The sequence below is a fragment of the Lagopus leucura genome, unplaced genomic scaffold, assembly GCF_019238085.1.
Source record: "Lagopus leucura isolate 7727_CA_CO unplaced genomic scaffold, USGS_WTPT01 Super-Scaffold_100039, whole genome shotgun sequence".
Classification (NCBI taxonomy): domain Eukaryota; kingdom Metazoa; phylum Chordata; class Aves; order Galliformes; family Phasianidae; genus Lagopus; species Lagopus leucura.
Genome location: NW_024962288.1, coordinates 3,756,897 through 3,777,877, shown reverse-complemented (window position 1 = coordinate 3,777,877; position 20,981 = coordinate 3,756,897). Strand labels below are relative to the sequence as shown.

Sequence of the window (20,981 nt, the reverse complement as noted above, 5' to 3'; positions counted from 1 at the left end):
GAGGAAATGTCAAGCTGTGTGCCATGCCCATCAGCCAGGGAACTTCAAAGGTGAAATGACTTGAGCTTGAGGCAGCTCCTGTACATCTGAAATACATCTTAAATATTGAAATGCTGGAAGAAATAAGATTGAAAGTTTTTCTAATAATTCCTGGTGCTGTATGAAGAAAACCACGTGAAGAGGCACTTTTTTTTCCATCTTTAATAACTGGAATTAAAGGTCTGTCAGTAGTTTTTCAGCTGACAGACTTTTAATTTCTGATTTCCATTTCCCCTTTTGAAATCTTGCTTACACTCTATCCTTTACTTCTGCGTGTGACTGAGCTGTGCACTAGAGCTCAGGTACATCTTATTGTCTGCAGTCCAAGGCAGAGGTGAATAGTAGTTGTGGAAGAAAGCAAGCAAACAGGGTAGGTAGTGATTCTTCCTCTGTTTTTTCTTCTCCAAGCATTTGCAGGTATGATGTAAGCCAGCACTTAGCTTGAAATTCTTGGTCTTTTCAATGGTGTTCTATCACTGCTTTGGATGTTAGTGTTCTTTGTCAGCTTACAGCTCACAAATGTCTGTTTTCTCCTTTGCAGTAAGCGATGACCTCATCAAGGACTGTTTAAGCATACTGTACAACACGTGTATATGTGTAAGTAATTGCTGTAAAAGTGTTCTAGCCTGAGCAGTGCACAGGTTGTGTTTTATATGATATGATTGTTTTATACTTGACGAGATAACAGACCCTTTTAGGCTTCATTTGAACTTACCCTGAAGCTTTTCATTACAGTTCCTTTAGATACACAGCCATCCTGTATTGTGGATTATTATTCAAATATTTTGTTTTCTTAGGCACATTGTCACTTGTTTAGGTCTTTGAGTATCCGTGTTGCCATTAGACAGCTGTGTCAAGCTCTCTAATGTCATGCAGTCAAGCTTAAAATTTGAAACTGGGGATGGATGCCCACCCTGTAAGCCAGGCTGTGTTGCATCTTGTTCAGTAACGCTACTGACAAACACTTCAGGTCCAATTGTGCAAATTCTTCATATCCTAAATGTCAGCTCAGTTGCCAGTTGATGGCAGATCAGTGCCAGCTATAGAAGGGCATGCCTCTCATTATGTTTACAGGAAATATCCTCAGCATTGTTTACTTAATCACACAGTTCATTATGCCATAACCTAGGGAGCATTGTTTAATGAAAAAAGCCAAACAAACCACGAACGTGGTTACTGGGCTGGAGCTCTTCCAAAGACAGCAGCTTTATCTCCAGAGTTGGAGTACTCTGTATCTGAGTACAGAAAGGAGAACAGAGGGAATGACACTTCACTTGACTCACACTAGTTTTATTTTTCTGAAAGCAAAGCTAATGCAACTTTTGCAAACTGAGCAGTTTGAGAGCACGAAAACTAACTGTAATGAAGTGTGTGGGGACTCCAGAAGTTATTCTTCAGCATGCTTTAGTATGACTGTTCTGTTCTTTGCTAGGTTTGTTATGGCTGACACTGGATTCTGGTTGCTCAAGCTCTGAAAGCAATGCTGACAGTTTAGGAGGAATTTGATGGCTGAATTTTGCACACTGTAAAATGGAGCTGACAATAATTTGTATGGGAAAATAGAGGCGAGCCTCTCTGATGTGTTTCCAAGCATGCAGTGTTTACTCTTGGCTTAAGCAAGTAAACAACTCTGTTTTGAGATGAAGCCTCCCATCCTGGAGTCTGTAGTTTTTGAACAGCCCATTTTAACTTCAAACAAGGGTTGGAATTGCTTTTGGTCACCATAAACACAGTGCTTTCTGGTCTCAGGAGCAGCTGATTTTGTAACACAGCCTCTGAGAAACTGTTCTGTACGTGCCTGTGCCACGTGTGACTCAGCAAGGTGGGTTCTGACTCCGGGTCTGTTGGTGCTTCTCCTTTTTAGACGGAGGGAGTCACGAGGCGACTGGCAGAAAGAAACGACTTTGTGCTCTTCCTGTTTACACTGATGACAAACAAAAAGACATTCCTACAAACTGCAACGCTCATTGAAGATATCTTGGGAGTAAAAAAGGTTTGTTACTGGTTTCTTATACTTGTGTGGCTTTTCAGGCCAGTGGGGAAACACAGCAGTTTCTTTGAAAACAGCACTCTAAGATAGCAAGCATTCTTGCTTCTTGTAGCTTGTTTGAAGCATGGCTGTTTACACCAACATTGTCTTTAATTACAATTCAGACAGAAGCCAAATTATGTACGTGGCTACTTGTAATGGCTTTGCATGACTTGCACAGGATGATAGTCCTTTCCTTCTAATTACACATTGATTATTTCTGTTATTTCTGCTAACATCTGGAAGACTTCTTGTGCTTCTCTCTTACCATGGTTTTTGTCATGTCTCTGAGATTACCTGAGATTGTTTGCTGCAGGTTGGGGGAATGGTGAGGAAGTGGGGGAAGGCAGTGCGATCTTGTGCATGAAATAGGTTTTTGAGCCTGCACTGAAATCCTTGCTGATGTCATTGCAACTTAGTGCCTTGATGTGGTGCAAATAAAACATCTGGAGTGTAACCCTGAGGAAATGTACCTTGTGTGTTAATGTGGAGAGGGTCAGGGCCTTGTAGCTGTTGCTGGTTTTGCTTTTTTGTCTTCTGACTGAAGTTGAGGATATTGTACTTCCCTAGGAAGGAAACTATCTTAGTTCATCCGAACGTAAAAGTTTATGCTGAAAATGGTTTCAACATCATTTCTTTATCTTTTAATGAAGGAGACGGGGGGAAAAGCAAACTAGGAGTCAGTTGTCATCTGTGAGCCTTCAAGAGACTGCAGGTAGAAGCAGAGAACAAATTTGAAACTTAATTTGTGAATGCCAGTGGTTTATTAAGCAATTTTGAAGAAGACGGCGCAATTCAATGTAGATGCATAAAGAATGGGTTCTTTGAAGACTTTAAGGATGCCTTTGTATCCTTCTGGAGTTGATAAATATAAGTGATGCCTGTTGCAGATGCACAGCTGTTTTCAAACTCTTCACTTGTCATTGCCTGTTTGCTTCTCCTTTACTAACATTGAGATGCACAAATCCCACCAGGGAGGAACTGTAGATGAAACTTTCAGGCCACGCCATGTGTTCCCTTATTGAATACCATGTGTGATTTGCTCAGCAGATTGTTGTCTCTTCCAGGAAATGATACAACTGGATGATATTCCCAATCTTGCAAACCTTGTGTCCAGTTTTGATCAGCAACAGCTTGCAAACTTCTGCAGGATCCTCGCAGTCACAATTTCTGAACTCGATACAGGAAGTGATGACAAGCACACACTTCTTGCAAAAAATGCCCAGCAGAAAAAAAACTTGGGTCCTTCTCGAGCTGAAGTTAATCAAGGTAATTGTTATGCTGTGAACAGATGCAGAAAAATGATAGCCATTTAAAATTTAGCTCTTCTCCATGTCAGGTCTGTAGTGTGTTTTTAGCAGATGCTGAGAGTGATACATCTCAAAAAGCATTTGTCTGTATTTCCTTTCTTTGAACAGTCTCCTAGAAATGGTCTTTGCAGTTAATGTAGCTTTCACTTTTGTATGTGATCAGTAATTAGATCAGTTGAGTTCTGTCATTTTAGCCCCCTTTGATTAACTGAATTGGCTTAAGATAATTGGATTTGTTTTCTGTTGCTTGGTTGTTTCTGTGGCCTTTCCTTTAGCATCTCATTAATTTCATGTCCTCCTTAATTCCTGAACTGAAGCTCTACAGACTTTGCTGCTTTCAGAGCAGTCCCTTCTCTGATTTTTCTCTGGCCCTGTCATGAGCAGGATGTCTGTCTTTATCAACAAGGAGAGTATGTTTGCTGTTAGTCACGTTGTCTACAGTTACCACACCAGCCCTTGAGATCTGTGGGTGTAATCTGAACTTAAACCTGGGACGCAGCGCCCATTTTCTCATTTTGCTGTGTAGAGATGCAGAAGCCTTGCTTGGAGGCACAAGTCCTGAATCCATACTCAGCCTTTCACGCAAGATATTTGAATTAAAATACCCTCAAAGATGGAATCTGCTGTTTTCAGCTATTCATATACTGAAGAGCTTCTGAGGCAGGCATTTCTGTAGGCTTATGTCAGGCCACCTCAGGACTCCAAAAAAAAAAAAAAAAAAAAAAAGAGGGGAGGTTTGGGGGAGCTTGGAGCTGTTTCTCTCATCTGTATTCCACATTAGCCATCAGTGATAGAGCTCTGTTTGTAACTACTGCCTGATCTGGAGCACAGAGTGAGAGATGCAGAGCATAATATGGCAGGCAGAAGCTGAGAAGCTTTAGAGGAGTGTATTGTTTTCTACCCTGTGATCACCAGAGCTTGCTTGTAAACTGCAGTGGACATATGTTGGTGTGGGTGCAAAGATTAATTTAAATTATTTAAACAATAAGCTTGGATCCTGCAGAGCTGAGTTTACCCAAGCAAATGTTTAACTAACCATTTCTTGTTTGCACAGTCACAACTGTGCCTAAGATTACAAAGCATATGTAATTTTAAAACTTTCATCAGGGAGTTTATTCTTTTCAAGATGGTAGCAGTGGGCAGAATCACAGCTCTTAGTATAGTGTTGATGGCTAAATCTTTGTGTTTTATGCTTTATCTGCAAGTGCAAAGACTTAGACATATGTCTGTAATGAACAGGTCCTGCAATTATGACTCTTTGAAAACAGTGGGACAAAATGTGCCTGCTAACACCTTCCAAGCCCTTCCCCAGAGATTTCACAGATCAGTGACTTCTGGCCTTGGACTCATTGCTCTTTGTAAGAGTGCAGTTCTACAGTGATTATAATCCTCCAACTTGGGGCAGATGTTGTGTGCTCCCCTCCTGTTCTGCTCTGTGCTGAACCAGCTCAGGAAACTAACACATAAAAAACGAAGCCTTTTCCAACCAGCTATTGAACTGAGTTGGTTCAGTTTGCTCTGAGGCAAAGGACTGCAGGAGGTAAAATGTTGGAGGTGGCATTGTGCAGAGGAATGGGGAGGCAGAGCTGGCCCTTGCAAGGGCTGCTGCTTTATTTCTTCCTGCTTATTTTTCAGCCAGATTAATTTCTTGATACTGTCTCTCTGTGGGCTGGAAAGCAGCAGTGCTGGCAAAAGGGAATTGACCAGGAAGAAACAGTCAGAGTAGGGTAGAGCTACTTTTTATCCACTGTAAGTCTTACATAAACCAGGCCAGTGCTGAATTATGCTTAGGGTATGAATGCTGTCTTCCAGTTCTTAACAGGAGAGTGCAATCAGTCTTCAATCTTTGGATCTTTTCAACTAGGTGAAATATGTTTTTCTGTACTCCTCCATGTTACTAATGCAGATGTTTTGGTACTTGGTGGTAACTTGACAACTGTTGTATTGCTGATCTTGAATCACCACAAATCAATTTTTCTTTTCCAGCTACACTTCTGAATATACCAGGTTTCATTGAACGATTATGCAAACTGGCAACACGGAAGGTATCTGAAACAACAGGCACCTCCAGCTTCCTCCAGGAGCTAGAAGAGTGGTACACCTGGCTGGACAATGCCCTCGTCCTTGATGCATTGATGAGAGTGGCAAATGAAGAGGCAGAGCAGAGCAGTACAGGTATCTGGCCTGCACTCCTCTAGCCACCACTAGCTAATGCGTATTTTGTCATCTTCAGTGTTTGTCTTCTGGTGCCTTTCCTTTCAAATAGTACCAATTCTGTTCTTCTTGCATGAAATACTGAAATATCAGCATTTAGGTCTGACTCCTGTTTTGGTCTCAGATAGCATTGATTTAGTATTCATGAGCTCAAGTTAGTGAAAGGGAAAAAAAATACTCCTTTTCACACAGTTTATTTGTAATCCTGTACACCCTCATAACTAATCTCCCTCAAGAACGTGTCTGATAAGTGGGGTAAGTGACTTTACCAGGGTTTGCTCATGCAAATGGAATTCATTCCATACGCTTCACAGGAAGCAGGCAACCCCCTCTTTCAGAAGGAGGGGTAGTTCCAGCAAGATGGGGTTGTTGGTGGGGGAGCTTCTTCCAGGGGACTGTTCAGAAGTGTCAGTGCAACCTTAAGAGAAAGCTATGAAATGAGGGCCTGGTTTGTTTTTTCAGTGTTACAAAATGCCAGGTGTGTCTTATTTAACTCAGAGCACTAAATAACGAGATCAGAGTTATTTCCACTTTTTAGTATCTAAATATTTGCCTTTGTGCTTAGGAAGCTTAGCCTTAGAGGCTTTCGCCACAACCCAGCTTTGTTAATTTTGTAGAAATTATTAACAGTCCTGAGAAATACACAAGAGAAGGATGCAAATGTTCCAAAGCATCTTGTACATACCTTCATGCACACCTTTGGTGCAAACTGGGACTGCTCTGTAGTCTGAAATGAGATTCAGGGAGTGATTTTGCTGAGGTATGCATAAACGTGCTCAGCTGCAGCTCTTGACGCACAGCATCAGTTAGCAGGCAAAGCTAGACATACTTTCCCAGAATACTGGCTCAGTCTTCACTGACTTGTGGCTTAGGGATGTATGAGTCAAAGGTGCTGTCTGTGCTTTTTAGCCTTTGATGCTTTCCTTCTTCCATGTTCTTGTCTACTGAATGTTTCTTCACATGGCTTCAAAAAGCACTCGTGCTGTCCTCTAGCAGGCTGGTTTGCAGCTTAGTTATGAATGTTGTGAAGACCTCATTCCTTCTTAACTGCAGTCTGCAGGATTCCTTGTTTACTTCATCTGTGTCACTCACAGCTTCTGTGTTTTCCAATTGAAATTGTGGCATCCAGTTTCTGCTTTTAGCAGTATAGCAGGACATGAAAATGGCTTAACTGTGTCCTAAGTATATAATGGTATTGAGGTACAAAATGCAAGTGGATTAATAGTAAATGTTACTGATGCTCTCACCCCTATTTTTATTACCTTTTCTTTCATGTTCTTTCTGATTCATTGGTATACTAACTCATATTAGTTGATCTTGCTTATTTTAATGTATATGATGTCATTTAGCTTATGAAAAAATTAGATTTTAAGAAGGCAGACTTTTATCTCTTCTAAAATTTCAGCTGTACTTTTTCTCCTTCCCTTGCGTTCAGATTGGCTCTGTTGTATGCCACTGCTTGTAGTTGAGAAGAGGATTCATGCAGGCACGCTGGTCTTACATCTGTGTTGAGTGTAAAAGCAATAACTGTAACAAATCCTTTCCTGTTGAAACTGCCTCAGGCTCACATCTTTGCCATCTTGTTCAGAGTCTTCTGATGAAAGTGGTTTGGCCAACACCTCGACACGGACGCAGCTTCCACAGTCCATGAAGATCATGCACGAGATCATGTATAAACTGGAGGTGTTGTATGTTCTCTGTGTGCTGCTCATGGGGAGACAAAGGAATCAGGTGAGTATTTGTGGATGGTTACATGCAGAAGTTGATATCCCTTCAGACTGAAGCACTCATAAATTAGGTCATGGACACAGAAACATGAAAGGATACTCAAGGTATAAAGCTGAGATGACGTACTTCAGTTTTGTCAGCTCTAGGTGCTTCACAGCAGTCCTGTTCATATGTTCCATTTGCATTTCTTGCATTTGAAATGAAAAATAGGGAACAAATTACTTATTCTATGTAACTTCTGGAGAACCTATCACCACAGCATGGCTGTAGTTGGGTTTTAAACATGTTGAAAGCATACTGAGAAGGGGAAAGAGGAAGCAATCTGTTGGTGCAGGCTTCACAGATTTGCAGTACTGACAATCTCCTCAGCTTAGCTGGGCAGCTTGGAATAGCAGGGTATTGGAATGCCCTGAAAACTGGGAGAATCCAGGGGGTTTTTTGCATCCTTGAAGGGCTGTAGTATTCAGCAAGACTTAGCTGGGGGCTGTTGCTTGAGCACATTTATCATGTGCAGTTTGTTCTTTGCCAGTAACCTCCTACCCTGTAGGAGTCATAAATACTTGCCATAGATAATCCTGTAAACATATTAATTTGAATTTAAAGTAGAAGTGTGTTTGTAGTACAGTTCTGCAAAATGTTCACTGTGACCCTGCAAAGGGATGCTCTGTGTTAGAAAGAAATTCTATATAATAATAACCAGAGGAAGCATGCTGCTGAAGTAATTAGCTTTGAAGCTGACTCTGGTTTTTATTTGCTAGAAAAACCCCTTACTCTTCCTCTGCCCTCATTGGAAGTCTTGGGGTAAAACTGGCTTGTGGTTTCTTTTTCTCAGGAGATTGTGCAAGGCTGGATTTGAATTGTTGCGTGTCTTGCACGTTCCTATTGTGACAAGCAATCAGCTCTTTTACTTCTGCTACAGAGAGCCAAACTGCGTGCAGCAGAAACTCCGAACAGTTTTAGTGGTGAGAAAGAGCAGAGCAGTTTGTGTGAGGCTGGGCGGCGCTGGGGAAAGTCAAAGGAGTTTGAAGGATGAGTGTAGAACAAGGATTGTCTTGGCATCTCTGGATTGAGCAGTTGCAGTCAGTTTGGTTCTGAGGGGCAGTGGCTGTCATTTGGGAGCTTCATCCTGCTGAGGCCTGTCAGGGAAAAGGTCAGCAAACTGAAAGTAAACCAAATGCATTTCAAATCAGGAAGGTGTCGCTTGGAATGAGCGGTTATGCTGGCGTGGAAAGGAGCAGGTTCCTGAGCTAAAGCACAGCGAGCTCCTCCCACAGCTGGGCCCAGGCTCCTGCAGGCAGCTCCCACGCTTGCGCTCACCCTGTTGTATCTGTGCTATGCTGGCTGCCAAAAGACAGGCTGCAGGGAATGCTTTGTCCAGATTCCTCAGAGCTGCTTCTGCTGGGTGCTTGTGACTTGGTCAAGGTATTTGAAAATGCCCTCGGGTAAGGGAGCACAGAGGGACTCTGAGCCTTGCAGTCTGTTGGGGTGGTTTGGGTGAGGTGGGAAGGAGCTGCATGCTTCCTGTGAGGTGATGCAGAGGTTCCCAGAAGTGGGAATGCAATTTCCAGGTCGATGGAAGAGTCTGTGGCTACAGCCAAAAGGAATGCAGAAAGCCCATTAGCTGTGCTGCTGACAAGAACACCTGTAAAACAGCACTGGCTTTAATGCTATTTGAGGAAGTAAAGCTGGCATGATCTGCTTAAGTACTGCTAGTTACAATCCCTATCACAGGCACAATCTGACTTAATGTTCAGGTAACTGCACAGGTCTTTGCTGTGTGGAGCACTTGGGCTTCAGTGTCCTGAGTGATTCCCTTTTGCAACAGGAATCAAGGGATACTGCTTGTCATTGGCCTGCAGCTGCTGAGGATCTCACCTTGTATTTCTCCTCCTCATCATTGTCCAGGTTGCTTACATCAAAAAGTATCAGAGCTTGGACTGTAGTTATTTAGCAGCTGTTCACACCGCAGTCACTGGTTTACACGAGTAACTGCAGTTTGTTTCAGACAGTGGGTGTGGGACACCACGGTGTGTCCTGCAGTGTGATCATATGGAAAGCTGCCCACTGCTCTAGATTGTGTGAGCAAAAATTGTATCCATACTTCCTGTTGTTTTCAGAGGGCAGCCTCAGCTCCAGCTGTGTGAACTAGAACGGCAGAGGATGCTCAGAGGGGGACTGGCAGCAGAATGTATGCAGCTTAGTGTTGTGACACAGAAGTTATATGTGGTATTTTCAGTGGGTTGCAAGTGATCTCCCAGTGTCCAAACAGTGATTAATTCAAATCCCTGCTTTTTCCCAAAGTGTGTTCTGCCTGTGCCCAACAGACAGCACACCATGCTGAATATCTGTGTTACTGCACACACTTGCTGTTTGGCAAAGCATTTCCTTTTTCTCTTGTCAGTATGATGTGTTTTCCATGCTGTGTTGTATCTGTATATGGGGTGAATCCTTCCTTCTCTTCTTTTCCAGGTTCACAAAATGATAGCAGAGTTCAAACTTATTCCTGGCCTCAATAATTTGTTTGACAAACTGATCTGGAGGAAGCATTCAGCATCTGCTCTTGTTCTGCATGGACACAATCAAAATTGTGACTGTAGCCCAGTGAGTAACTTTTTAAGTTCTGTGCAGATTTTGATGTTATTTATCATACAGTTCTGAGACATTGTATTGAGTAAAGCAATGCCTGTGTAATAAGCTTGGTGAAACACAGTAGGACTTGGGTTTTCTGGTTCTTCAAATCATTGCTTTCACTGAAGTCTTCATCTGTGGTGTACTGTAGCATTTATCAGAGGGCAGTTTGGCTTCTCCCCTCTCTTCTGTATTGGAAACTCAGAAGATGTTCATTCTGTGGCTCCTGGAGGCCAAAGCTAGGAGAAGATGAAATAATTGCTGATGGGTCTAGCAAGGAATTAACTGTTACATGCATTGTCTTGCTGGAAGCCTCCAGTTCTATTTTGTTTTTGGGAAGCCTGAGAAGTGCAGCCTTCCCTATTTATGCAGATCATTTGCTCTGCTGTCCAAATGGGTTTGATTTGGGTAGGTTTCCATTTCAGCTGTTTTGTATCAGTGTGACTAATGATGTCCAAAAACATACTGAAGCAGTTCTGTTGATGTTTCTTTCCTCTTTGTAGGATATCACTTTAAAGATACAGTTCCTGAGGCTTCTTCAGAGCTTTAGTGATCACCACGAGTGAGTATGAAAAGCTGTGGTGCGTTGTGGCTCCGTGGTATTGTTTGCCTGGTTGCAGTTACAGCAGGTGTCTTGGCCATGGTGCAGGCTGTGTGTGAATGGAATATTGTGCTGTCCTTAATGTTTGTGTTTAAGCTCCTGATGCAAAAAGAAGAGGGCTGTGTTCTGGGCAGGATTGATGATGATTAAAACTAACCCGTTTTGCTTGATGTTGAAATGGACCGAAACGCTGTGATGAGCAACCACTGCTGGCTGCAGAAATAAGGTTGCAGCCTTGGTGGTGCTGTTCCTGTCTTTTTCCTGAGACTCAGTAGTGAGGCAGTGTGCTCACATCAGATGTTTTCCCTGTGAGTGAATGTAAGTCTGTTAAAACATCAGGGTGAAAGACAGGATGCTCACTGTCAAAATGCTGGGAAGATGTCACTGCCATCTAAACACCAGCAATGGAGAAGACCTGGTTAAACTTGATCAGAAAATGCTAGGGGAAAATTAATTGTAAGCTAGTCATCAGGAAGCTGGTCTGGAAATGGAAGAAAAGCTTCTGTTTACTCCAGCAGAACCAACCTTCATAAGCATGCCTTCTGAATGGAAGCAGTTATGGGATGGTACAGGTTTTTAATTTAGGCTTACCCAGGAGATATTCCTTCTGTTATACAGAGATAATCGTTGGTTTAGTTTGACTTGAAAAATTGCGTCTTGTGTGCTGTCAGTGTGCTTTTGCTCTCATTCACCCCTACGAGATGGTTCCACATTCCATACAAACATGCATTGAGGCACGTTGCTCTAAAGATGCACATCTACACCTGCTGCCTCGCTGCTCTTATTTACAGCCAGCAATGGTATTTTGTGTGTAGGTTTTATCTGGTACCATTGAACTTGTTATATATGTGTGCTGGAAGTGGCAATCTTGTTGATTTGGCAATATGAGCTGTAAGAACCAGGGATTTGTTGAACTTCAAAGCTTAAGAGGAACAGATCCTCCATTGAGGCATTGCTTGCTGAGGAATCGCTCCAGGTTTTCCAGTAAAATCTCTCTGGATGATGATGTTACTTAAGTAGCTGCTACAAAGATCTCAGACTTGTTTAGGCAGAAAACTGCTTTCGTCTGTAGCATTTGAGCAGATGGTATGTGTGGAATCTGCCCAGGGTTTTTAAACAAGCAGTGGCCTGAACTCTATGAAATCACAGTTTGGAGGAGTTAGCTGAGGACACAATGGGAGGAAGTATTTATATCCTGATACTGACTGCAGTAAAACAGCAAATAAACTGCACTTGCAGAAACTGTTTGTGCATGGAGAGAGAGGCTGTATTTTCATTGCAGAAACCTGTTGATGCAGATCAAAAGAAGCTTCACATGGCAGTTCATTGGGCACTAATCTGGAAGATAGCGTTCGAAGCAAGAAGGCATCCCTGCCACCTTTCTGGTCTAATAACTTATTTTCTTCATAATTGCTGTGTTTTGATTAATAGGTTCCCTTTGCACACCCCCACGGCTGCATCCTGTACTCTGTGTTTCTTGAAAGTACCATTTTGTTGTCTGTTAATGATGAATTTGAAGTGGAGAACGTGCTGGAGCTGGGGAGTTGGCAGTGGGAGCCTCTGGAGTCCATTTCTGCATTGTCCGACTTGTTCTGCACAACTCTTCACAGAGAAACTCAGTGGCTTTCATTAAGAAAAAAAAACACTATTTGATAAAGCATTTATGCAAATTCCTCCTTCTAATATTCATTCCTGTTTTCTGTGTTTTATGAAGCCTTTAAATAATTCCAGAGTGTTTAAAATATCAGGAAGACTGAGTATTCCTGCAGTTGCTGCTTTCCAATTGAGGCTAATTACTGATAAGCAGCATAGTCATTATTTGGAGGAGAAAAACTGTTGGAAGCTGTGAAAAAATTTACTATTTATGACTGCAGAAATCCATCAAACTGTTGCTGAGATTTTCAAAAGCCATCTGGAAGCAAATATTTGGAAAACTCTCCATCTGATGATGAACAGCACAGAACAGGCATCTCAGGGCTGCTTGGTGCTGAAAGCTGTGAGGGACCCTGAGAAAACAGCAGCTGGTGGGCTTAGAGTGGGAGTGAGCTGTGGTGGAGGCTGGTAGGGTGAAAGGCTGTGAGAGATGGAGAGGTGAAAACTGAGTGCCTTGTTCTGCAGCCCTCAGAGGCCTGTGGCATTACGTCCCATAGAATTGCATGTTTGCTTGCCACTCGGATGGATTCATCACGTTTTTCTCCCCTGCTCCCCAATTGTCTTGTTTTAGGAACAAATATCTCCTGTTAAACAGCCAAGAACTTAATGAGCTGAGTGCAATCTCCCACAAAGCCAACATCCCTGAAGTTGATGCAGTTGTCAACACAGACAGGTGAGTAGGGACAGAGGGTTCAAGGACAGCAGCTGCTAGCATTCTGCAAGCACTTACACTGGGAATTTGATGTCGCCTGTTTTGTTTGAGGTCCACCACGTTTGCTTTGATTTCAGTCACAGTTCTCAGCAGGAGGCGTCCAGCTTTGTGTGGTGTTTGTGGTCATTAGCAAACTTGGTGTGCTCGTGCTCTCTTTAAAAACAGCAGCAACTTACAATGAGGATTTTGATTTCAGAGCCCGAACTTCAAGTTCTCAGCTTGGCTGCACGTTAGGCTTTTCTCACTGCTGGCCTTGCAGACATAGCTGGGAATTAAGCTGGGGTGCCTCTAATGCATCAATTGCTGCTGCTGATAGATCTTAGTTTTCAGATTCAGGAGCAGTTTGTGCACAGTGTCCATCTGTGGGCTGCAAAAACGTTTCTGAAGGTGCCTGCCTGAATTCTGTATTTTCAGACTGGCTGAAAATGAGAGTAAGCTTGATCAGATTAATATGTTAAACTGCTTGCAGAATCTCTGGTGCTACAGTTGAAGATTTGTTAGATTTGCTGGTTTGCTTTAACGAGGTCTTATATTGAACTCTGATATACAAACACACACAAACTTGATGAACTCCCAGGGTTGATTGTCAGAGTGCTCCTAGAATGCCAGGGAAGCTGCTTCCCACAAGGGTTTGGTGAGCAGACTTGATTGTCCAGCAGAGGTGCTGCTGAGAACGGCCAGGTTGATGCATGAATGCACCTGCTGAGGATGTTGTGAGTGAAAGAGCGTGGTGAGAGGCTCTGCCTCTTTAAGGTGGGTTGTGTAGCCAGATGTGCAACATTGCTTGGTTTCTGGCATGAACTTAGTTTCTTTCCCATCCTTTGTGTTTTGTTTCCGTGCTGCCTTTCTTGATACATGAGTTCAAGGCATTGCTTCTGCCCGGGGTTCCTGTAGGTAAATACTCCACTGAGGATGCTGCTTAATACAAGTAGTGCTGCAGTCCTTTCACCTCTATAGTTTTATTAGAAGGCTACCTCGTGTAGAGCCTTAGGATCATTAAGGTTAGAAGAGACCTCTCAGATCATCTTGTCCAACTTCTGACCCGTCCTGCTGTTAAAATGTTGGGAGAAAAGGAGTGTTTTTTTCTTCTAGGATTTATCCCTAAGTCGTGTTGCAGGTATTGCAGAAGTTTACCAGAGCCATTGAGAACTCTGCCAGTGGCAGAACTGTCAGTGAATTTTCATGATGCATATGGAATACTGTGGGCTTTATCTTTTGGAGCACTTCAGAGTTGTACAAGGCGCAGTGTTTGCCCTCCCAGTCACACAGTCATTTCTTCCCGTGTTTTAGGAGTCTTGTCTGTGATGGGAAGAGAGGTTTGTTGACCAGACTGCTTCAGGTCATGAAGAAGGAACCAGCTGAATCCTCCTTCAGGTAGGCTGGCTTTACATTGCAGCGTGCTGTTCTGAGTTGAACGGAAGGCTGTTCTGTTTTCATACAGCTCACGTGAAAATGCAGTTGAAAATGCTCAAAAACCATAAGCTGTGAAGATAATGTGGCTTTGTTGTGCTTGACTAACAGTGGCAGTGCAGGTGAGGGAGAGTGCCAAAGCTTGCATTGGACCTCATCCCCATACAGGCAGTGGTTTTCTGCAGGATCAACAGATATCTCTCCAGCTTCTGATTGGAATGAAACTGGTTAGGAAATTTCAACTGTAGTTGTGATAGAATTCCTATCCTTATTCCAAACTTAAAACTTCTTTTCTTTCGTTTCTCAGGTTTTGGCAAGCAAGAGCAGTTGAAAGTTTCTTGCGAGGCACCACCTCCTATGCAGACCAGATGTTCCTGCTAAAGAGAGGACTTCTGGAGGTAATGAATTACTTGTCGACCTGCCTGTGTAGCAACTGAGGAGGATTTATCTGTAAAGAATTCAGATGGGGGTAAAAATACAGCATTAAATACTCTGCTCTGTAGCAACAGAACAAGTTTTGCAAAGCGTTTGTGAGTTCTTGTGGCAGCCAACTCTATAGATTGCATCTCTGGGAATTCTGTTTAATAGAGGAGACTCCTGAATTTTTGTCTTTGGTTCAAATTTAAGAACTGGACATGCAGGAAAGTGTTTGAAATTAGTGATCAAACCAAAGAACATGGGCTCAACTGTGACAATAACGTGTTACCCTCCCTTTCCAGCATATTCTCTACTGCATTGTTGACAGTGAGTGCAAATCACGGGACGTGCTTCAGAGTTACTTTGACCTTCTGGGAGAACTGATGAAATTCAATATTGATGCATTCAAGAGGTTCAACAAGTACATCAACACAGATGAGAAGGTAAATATTTGTCACCAGCAGGTCAGCTTACACCCTCTTACAATCCAACGCAGCACTTGGAAGCTCCGATTTGTTTGCTGCTTTGGGTCTGAACATGGAGCTCGGTGCTGCAAGCACAGCGAGCTGCCGAAATGTCTTTGTGAGCACACATGTTGCTGCATACACAGGTATGTGATGGGGCAGGGCCAAGGTCAGGGCTCAGAGGTTGTCGAGCACTTAGCGTGAAGTCACCGTGGTTTGGGTTAATCTGCTGCTACAAACATTCAGGTCGGCTCCAAAAAAAGGAAGTTTCATTGGAGCTTCACTACAAAAGTAAATGCATCCTTAATGGAGACAGCTTAAAAACACCCACGTGCCTTTTTGCACTGTCAGATATTTTCTTTGATATTATTTGAACTTGCAGGCGTTTGAAGTCACACCTGATGTGATTACGTAGAAAACTGAGGTGTGCTTGTAGATCAAGAATGGGCAGCTCTCCTTTTGCAGAGGGATTTTGTGCTTTTATGCACAGCTCTCGGGGAGGTTTTGAGTTGCCTCCTATTCTTGCTTATGTGACTTCAGTTCACCTCTGGTTGCTGTCAGGTCTGGCAAATCTTGGAGAATAGAAGCAGAGATGTACAATCCTGGCCTTGCAAATACATCTCCTTTTATTCTTGTCAGGGTTAACACAAATAATGAGTGTGTGTGTTTGTGTGAGAAGAAAATAACCAAATGTGTTTTGGCGTTCAAACCTAGCCTAAGCCTGGCTCTCCCCTTGGAAAGGAAGCTGTCCACATCTGCACATGCCTGTCTGGTGCTGTGCATGCTTCAGGTGTTTGTGCTCAGAACCCAGGGTGGTTTCTGATAACCTTCAAGAACTGCATTCATTTAGTGTTGAGAACCTGGATGTTTGCCCAGCTGTTGCCCAACTCTGTAGCTCTTCCTGCTCAGGCTCACAGTTCCCCTGTACTGATGAGGTAGTTCTTTTGTTACGCATTCTGAAAGGGGTATGAAGTGCTGTTGTGTGACCTCATCTGTGTGTGCCCAAGCAGGACAACTTCTGTTGGTTTGTTTGTTTCCTGGAGTGCTGAATTGTTTCTCTTTAGTTCCAGATATTTTTAAACCAGATCAACAGTTCCTTGGTTGACTCCAACATGCTGGTTCGCTGCATCACGCTGTCCCTGGACCGATTTGAGAACCAGTCTGATGCTAAAGGTAAAGGACAAGAGATGGGCTTGATTGTGATGGTGGTTTTTGTAAGCCTAGACTTCCACAGATCTTAGTATCAGACAGAAACGTTGCCAAGCACGTTTGTTCCTACAGCCTAACCTCTAGCTCTTACTGCTGTGGTGTGTGATCAGCGTGTCTGAACTTCAAGCACCTGATGAGTGTCTTTTTTCCTCTTGCTGCAGTTGCAGAAGTCCTGTCAGAGTGCCGCCTGTTAACATACATGTCCCAGATGTCCATGAGAATGTCCTTTCTTTTCCGTCTCATTAATATTATTCATGTACAGACACTTACACAGGTAAAGAGCTGGCAGTAACTTTCTTGTTATCTTGCTGGTGCTGGGCTGGGAGCAGGGAGGAACCTGGCTTTGCTTGAGGAGATCCATGTCCCTTCTTTCCTGATACAAATGGGAGCACTTCCTCCAGGTGCTGTGAGGACGTGTATGCAGCCAAGATATCAATTCTTGTGTTGTTTTTATTTCTAGGAAAATGTCAGTTGTTTGAACACAAGTTTAGTTATCCTAATGCTGGCCCGAAGGAAAGAAAAGCTACCGTTTTATCTGCGCACTTTGCAACAGATGGAGTACACAGAAAAATATCCAGGCTTCATCCTGAACAACTTCCACAGTCTTCTGCGATTCTGGCAGCAGCATTACCTCAACAAGGATAAAGACAGCACCTGCTTAGAAAATGTAGGTGGACCTGTGACTGTAGCCAGAATCAACTACAGCAGTGTCTGACAGCCTGGCAGGAGCGGCGCTGGCTGCGTGCCCTGGGTCCTGCAGGCCAGCCATTGTGTTGCAGCTCGTGCCACAGTTTGCGTTGATGCTTCCGGGGTCTCTTGAGCTGCAGACAGGAGATGCTGCTGAGAGCAGAGTTGTCTGCCATGCTGTGTTTCAGGGTGCTGTGCTTGCGTGTATGTACGTGCTGTGTCTTGGGCTGCTGTCTGGTGCATAGAATCAGATATAGTTGTCCAGTGGGTAAATAGCAGACAGTGGTTAGTGTAGAGTGGGGCTGCTAGTTGTTGCAGGAGATGCTTTTTGGCTTTACAAGATGGATGTGAGCAGAGAGGGTGTCTTGCCTCTGTGTCTTGCTCAGGAGCAGGAGCCTCTCTGCCAGCTCTGGCTTCATCTGCAGCACCACAGTGACCTGCTTTGTGCCTGATTTGGGCAACAGAGGAGGAGTTGGGGCTTGTGAGTGTGACCTGCTTCTGGGCAGCCCTGCCTGCCCAACCCTGTGCTGTTCTCTGCAGGGTTATGGGTGCCCCAAGGGATGGAATGCCTCCCCTATGAGGACAGGCTGAGAGAGCTGGAGCTGTGCAGCCTGGAAAGGAAAAGGCTCGGGGGAGACCTGGGAGCAACTTCTTAGTATCTAAAGGGGCTGTAAGAAAGAAAGGGACAGGCTCTTGAGTGGGGTCTGTTGTGATGGGACAAGGCGAAATGACTTCGAACTACAAGAGGGGAGGTTTAGACTGGATGTAAGGCAGAAGTTCTTTAAAATGGGGGTAGTGGGCACAGGCAGTGGCACAGGTTGCCCAGAGGGGCAACAACTCCAGAGCAGTGGGCAACCCATCACCAGAGACACCCAAGCTCAGGCTGGGGCTCCGAGCACAGATGGAGCTGTGGTGTCCCTGTTGCAGGGCAGTTGGACCAGATGCCTTCAGAGGTCCCTTCCACCTCCAATGATTCTGTGAAGCTGGGCTGGATAGGAAGCAGTTTTCAGTTTTCTCTGCTGAATGCCTTTGTTGCTGTGTCCTGCTTGCTGACCACACTAACTGCTCTCCATCTCTTCCCGCAGAGCTCATGTATTAGTTTTACCTACTGGAAAGAGACTGTATCTATACTGCTCAGTCCAGACCGGACGTCCCCCTGTGCCATAGTTAGCTACATCGACGAGGCATATATGGACATTGACAGAGACTTCTCTGAGGAGTAATTCTTCGCTCTGGCTCCTGATGGGCAGCGCTCAGAGGGTTACCTGTCAGCCCGTGGATTTTCAGGGATACGCTGTGCTGTGTGTGTGTGCGCGGCTCGGAGCGTCGCCGCCTTGTCCAAACCCCATCCCTGGTCTGACCTCTGATGGATGAGACTTTGAAAGCTCTCTGGGTTCACATTCAGGGATGTATTTTCCAGTTGTTCTGGGATAAAAAGAATCACCTGCAAAAAAAAAAATGATTCCCCCCCTTTTTTTCTTTCACATTTTTCTCTCTCTTTCTCCCAATCCAATGTGGATGGTCAGAGAGTTTTGAGCTGACAGATGAGGATAGTCTGTGTGCGCCAATGGAGTTATGGTTCTTTTCCATGGCTGTCAGAATTAGTAAGTCGAAAAGCACAGCAATTGCCCTCCAAATGTGAGCTCCAAGGAGCCGGTCTGCGTGGGACCTGGATGCACCAGCCTCATGCAGAGGGCTCCCTCCAGGTGCAACTCTTCTGTTTGGGTTTGGAATCGGGTTTAAGGTTGGTCAGAGTGTGAGTGTGTGTGCGTGCTCTTAATTCCTGAGAGCCCTTGCTCCAGTCACCTCTTTATCATCTACTTTTGGATCATTTGGTACTAAATCTGTTCAGCTGTCTGTGTTAGGAGAGATCCTCTGCTCCTGCTCTCTTTCCTGCAGATCCTCCCCACCTGAAGGCATTTCACAGTGCTGCGGAGCACAGAGACATTTCAGTGGTGGAATTGCAGCAGGCGTTGGCTTTCTTCATGGAGCACTAGCATTAAAGTCTACTAATTTTTTTAAACTTGGGGCTTGTCCCTTCTTGGGTAACTAATCTGGTTTTAAAATCCTTTTCAGGACCATTGCTCTTGATGCTAACCTGCAATGCGTGGAAGTCTTACGTCAGTCTCTGCTTCAGGTCCTTAATATCAACACACACATAAATCTTAAGTGCAATATTGAGCAGAGACCTCAAGTTTTTCCTGGATCTGTTTTAATCAGAACGTGTTAAAGGCTGGGAACAAACGCTCCTAGTTGACAGTAACTTTGCAGGATCTGAAGGGAAGGGGGGGGAAAGCAGGTTTTGGCAGTCACAGTTCATGATTGCCAGGCCTGTGCACACTCTGCCAGCTCCCCAGTGTTCACTGTGTTACTCCAAGGGCATCACAGTCGCAGGAGTAAATACAGCCTGAAATCCTGCACCACTGCACTGAATTCAAAGCATTGCATCTTGCAGCTCCGGCTCAAAGGACACAGTTTTCTGAAAAATGCATCTGAGCTTTTAAAGAAATCTTTTAACTTTCATGAGACAGTTTGCTGTTGGCTCTCTGGGGCCCAGGGTTGAGGAGGGCCCTGAGCTGTGTGTTTTGTCTCTATCCCTTGGCAGCAGAATGAAGCCCCCTCTGCGGGGTCCCTGTGCTGGGACCTGGCTGAGAGGCGGAGACTTCCAGCCCCACGTTCAGGAGTTGCTCTCTGAAGTCACCCCTTGCTTATCTCCCACTTCTGTGTCCTGCTCCAACCAGCAGGCCGCGCTTTGCTTGCAGGGTGGGCAGAGCTGCTGAGCTTAGGCTGGGGCATTCAGTCTCTGCTCAGGGCGAGCCCTGGGGAGGCCGTGCCCAGCTCCAGTGTGCTGCTGCTGTGGCAGCTGCCCCTCTGCTCTCTGTCAGCTCACCCTCACCCTCTGCCCCCCTCCCCCCCAGCTGATTTCTTTCTCATCTGTACTTTTTTGTTCTTGGCTATTTGTGTTTTTGGTGTATCTTTGCTTCTTCTTAACTGTAATAGATGTACACTTAAAATAAATGCTTCAAATTAAAAGGCTTTTAAGTTAAGGGATGCCTTTTCCATAGTCTAGTTAATTGGTGTATCCAACGATTGCTGCTATAAACCTGCAAAGTCTCATTTACATCTCTGTATTTATGTAATGAGCAGGGAGGGGCCAGGCTCTGTCTGTCCTTGGCTGCGCTCCCAGCTGGTGAATCTTACTCCTCGTGGGGGAGGGTGGCCATTTCCACTCTGCCCTGCTTTTTTTTGGGCATTGCCTGCTGCAGGCAGCTTGGCTCTGCATCCACCTTTAGGCTGAGCTGGCTGCAGAGGCCCAGGCTGGAAGCCTCTGGCAACAGCAGGTGCTGGACTGTAGGGGCCAGTTCTGCTTGCAAGGGGCCCGGAGCCCAGCACCGGTGGGGCTGCTGACTTCTCTGCCAGTCCCCCCAGGCAGTGCTCCTCACTGGGACCAGGCAGAGGCTGCGGTGGGTGTAAGGATGGGGACGGAGCTGGGAGCCTGCTCGCTAACACATCTGGAAGCCTGCACTTCCCCACGGAGAGCTGAGGTGTGTGCTGCCCAGGTGAATGCCAATTTACTAACTGCAAATAAACATATTAAATGGAAACTATTAAAGAAATCTATTTTAAAGAAACTACTGGAGATGTCTTTTCTTTTGTAGTCCCTTTGCCAAAGCCCTGGTCGACCTCTCTGTGCTGCACAGGACTGTGCTTACCATGGTGGGAGGAGGTCTGTTCTGCACTCCACCCTCCCCCGTCCCTCAGCTCTGGTCTGTCCAGCTCAGCGTGTGCTTGGGGGGCTCTTGTTTCCCACCTGGAGCAAACTGGTGCAGGGTGCGGAAAGGCCTGTGCCTCTTGCTGCTGCCTGGCTGTGAAAGATGCT

The 20,981-nt window shown here is 44.7% G+C and overlaps 1 protein-coding gene across 2 annotated transcripts in view; it reads left to right on the top strand.

Annotated features, from left to right (window-relative positions):
- The window catches only part of LOC122186740 (transient receptor potential cation channel subfamily C member 4 associated protein), a 31,205-nt gene extending 10,472 nt beyond the window's left edge, over positions 1-20,733 (top strand). For both annotated transcript variants that reach the window (XM_042883641.1, XM_042883642.1), the window contains exons 5-19: positions 581-636; positions 1,904-2,032; positions 3,136-3,337; positions 5,365-5,553; positions 7,181-7,323; positions 9,790-9,921; positions 10,452-10,510; positions 12,774-12,875; positions 14,205-14,288; positions 14,632-14,722; positions 15,044-15,184; positions 16,270-16,378; positions 16,576-16,688; positions 16,875-17,081; positions 18,187-20,733. In XM_042883641.1, the coding sequence (XP_042739575.1) occupies positions 581-636; positions 1,904-2,032; positions 3,136-3,337; positions 5,365-5,553; positions 7,181-7,323; positions 9,790-9,921; positions 10,452-10,510; positions 12,774-12,875; positions 14,205-14,288; positions 14,632-14,722; positions 15,044-15,184; positions 16,270-16,378; positions 16,576-16,688; positions 16,875-17,081; positions 18,187-18,324 (1,895 nt within the window). In that variant the 3' untranslated portion in view covers positions 18,325-20,733. The remainder of the gene's footprint in view (positions 1-580; positions 637-1,903; positions 2,033-3,135; positions 3,338-5,364; positions 5,554-7,180; positions 7,324-9,789; positions 9,922-10,451; positions 10,511-12,773; positions 12,876-14,204; positions 14,289-14,631; positions 14,723-15,043; positions 15,185-16,269; positions 16,379-16,575; positions 16,689-16,874; positions 17,082-18,186) is intronic.
- The last annotated feature ends 248 nt before the right edge of the window (positions 20,734-20,981 follow it).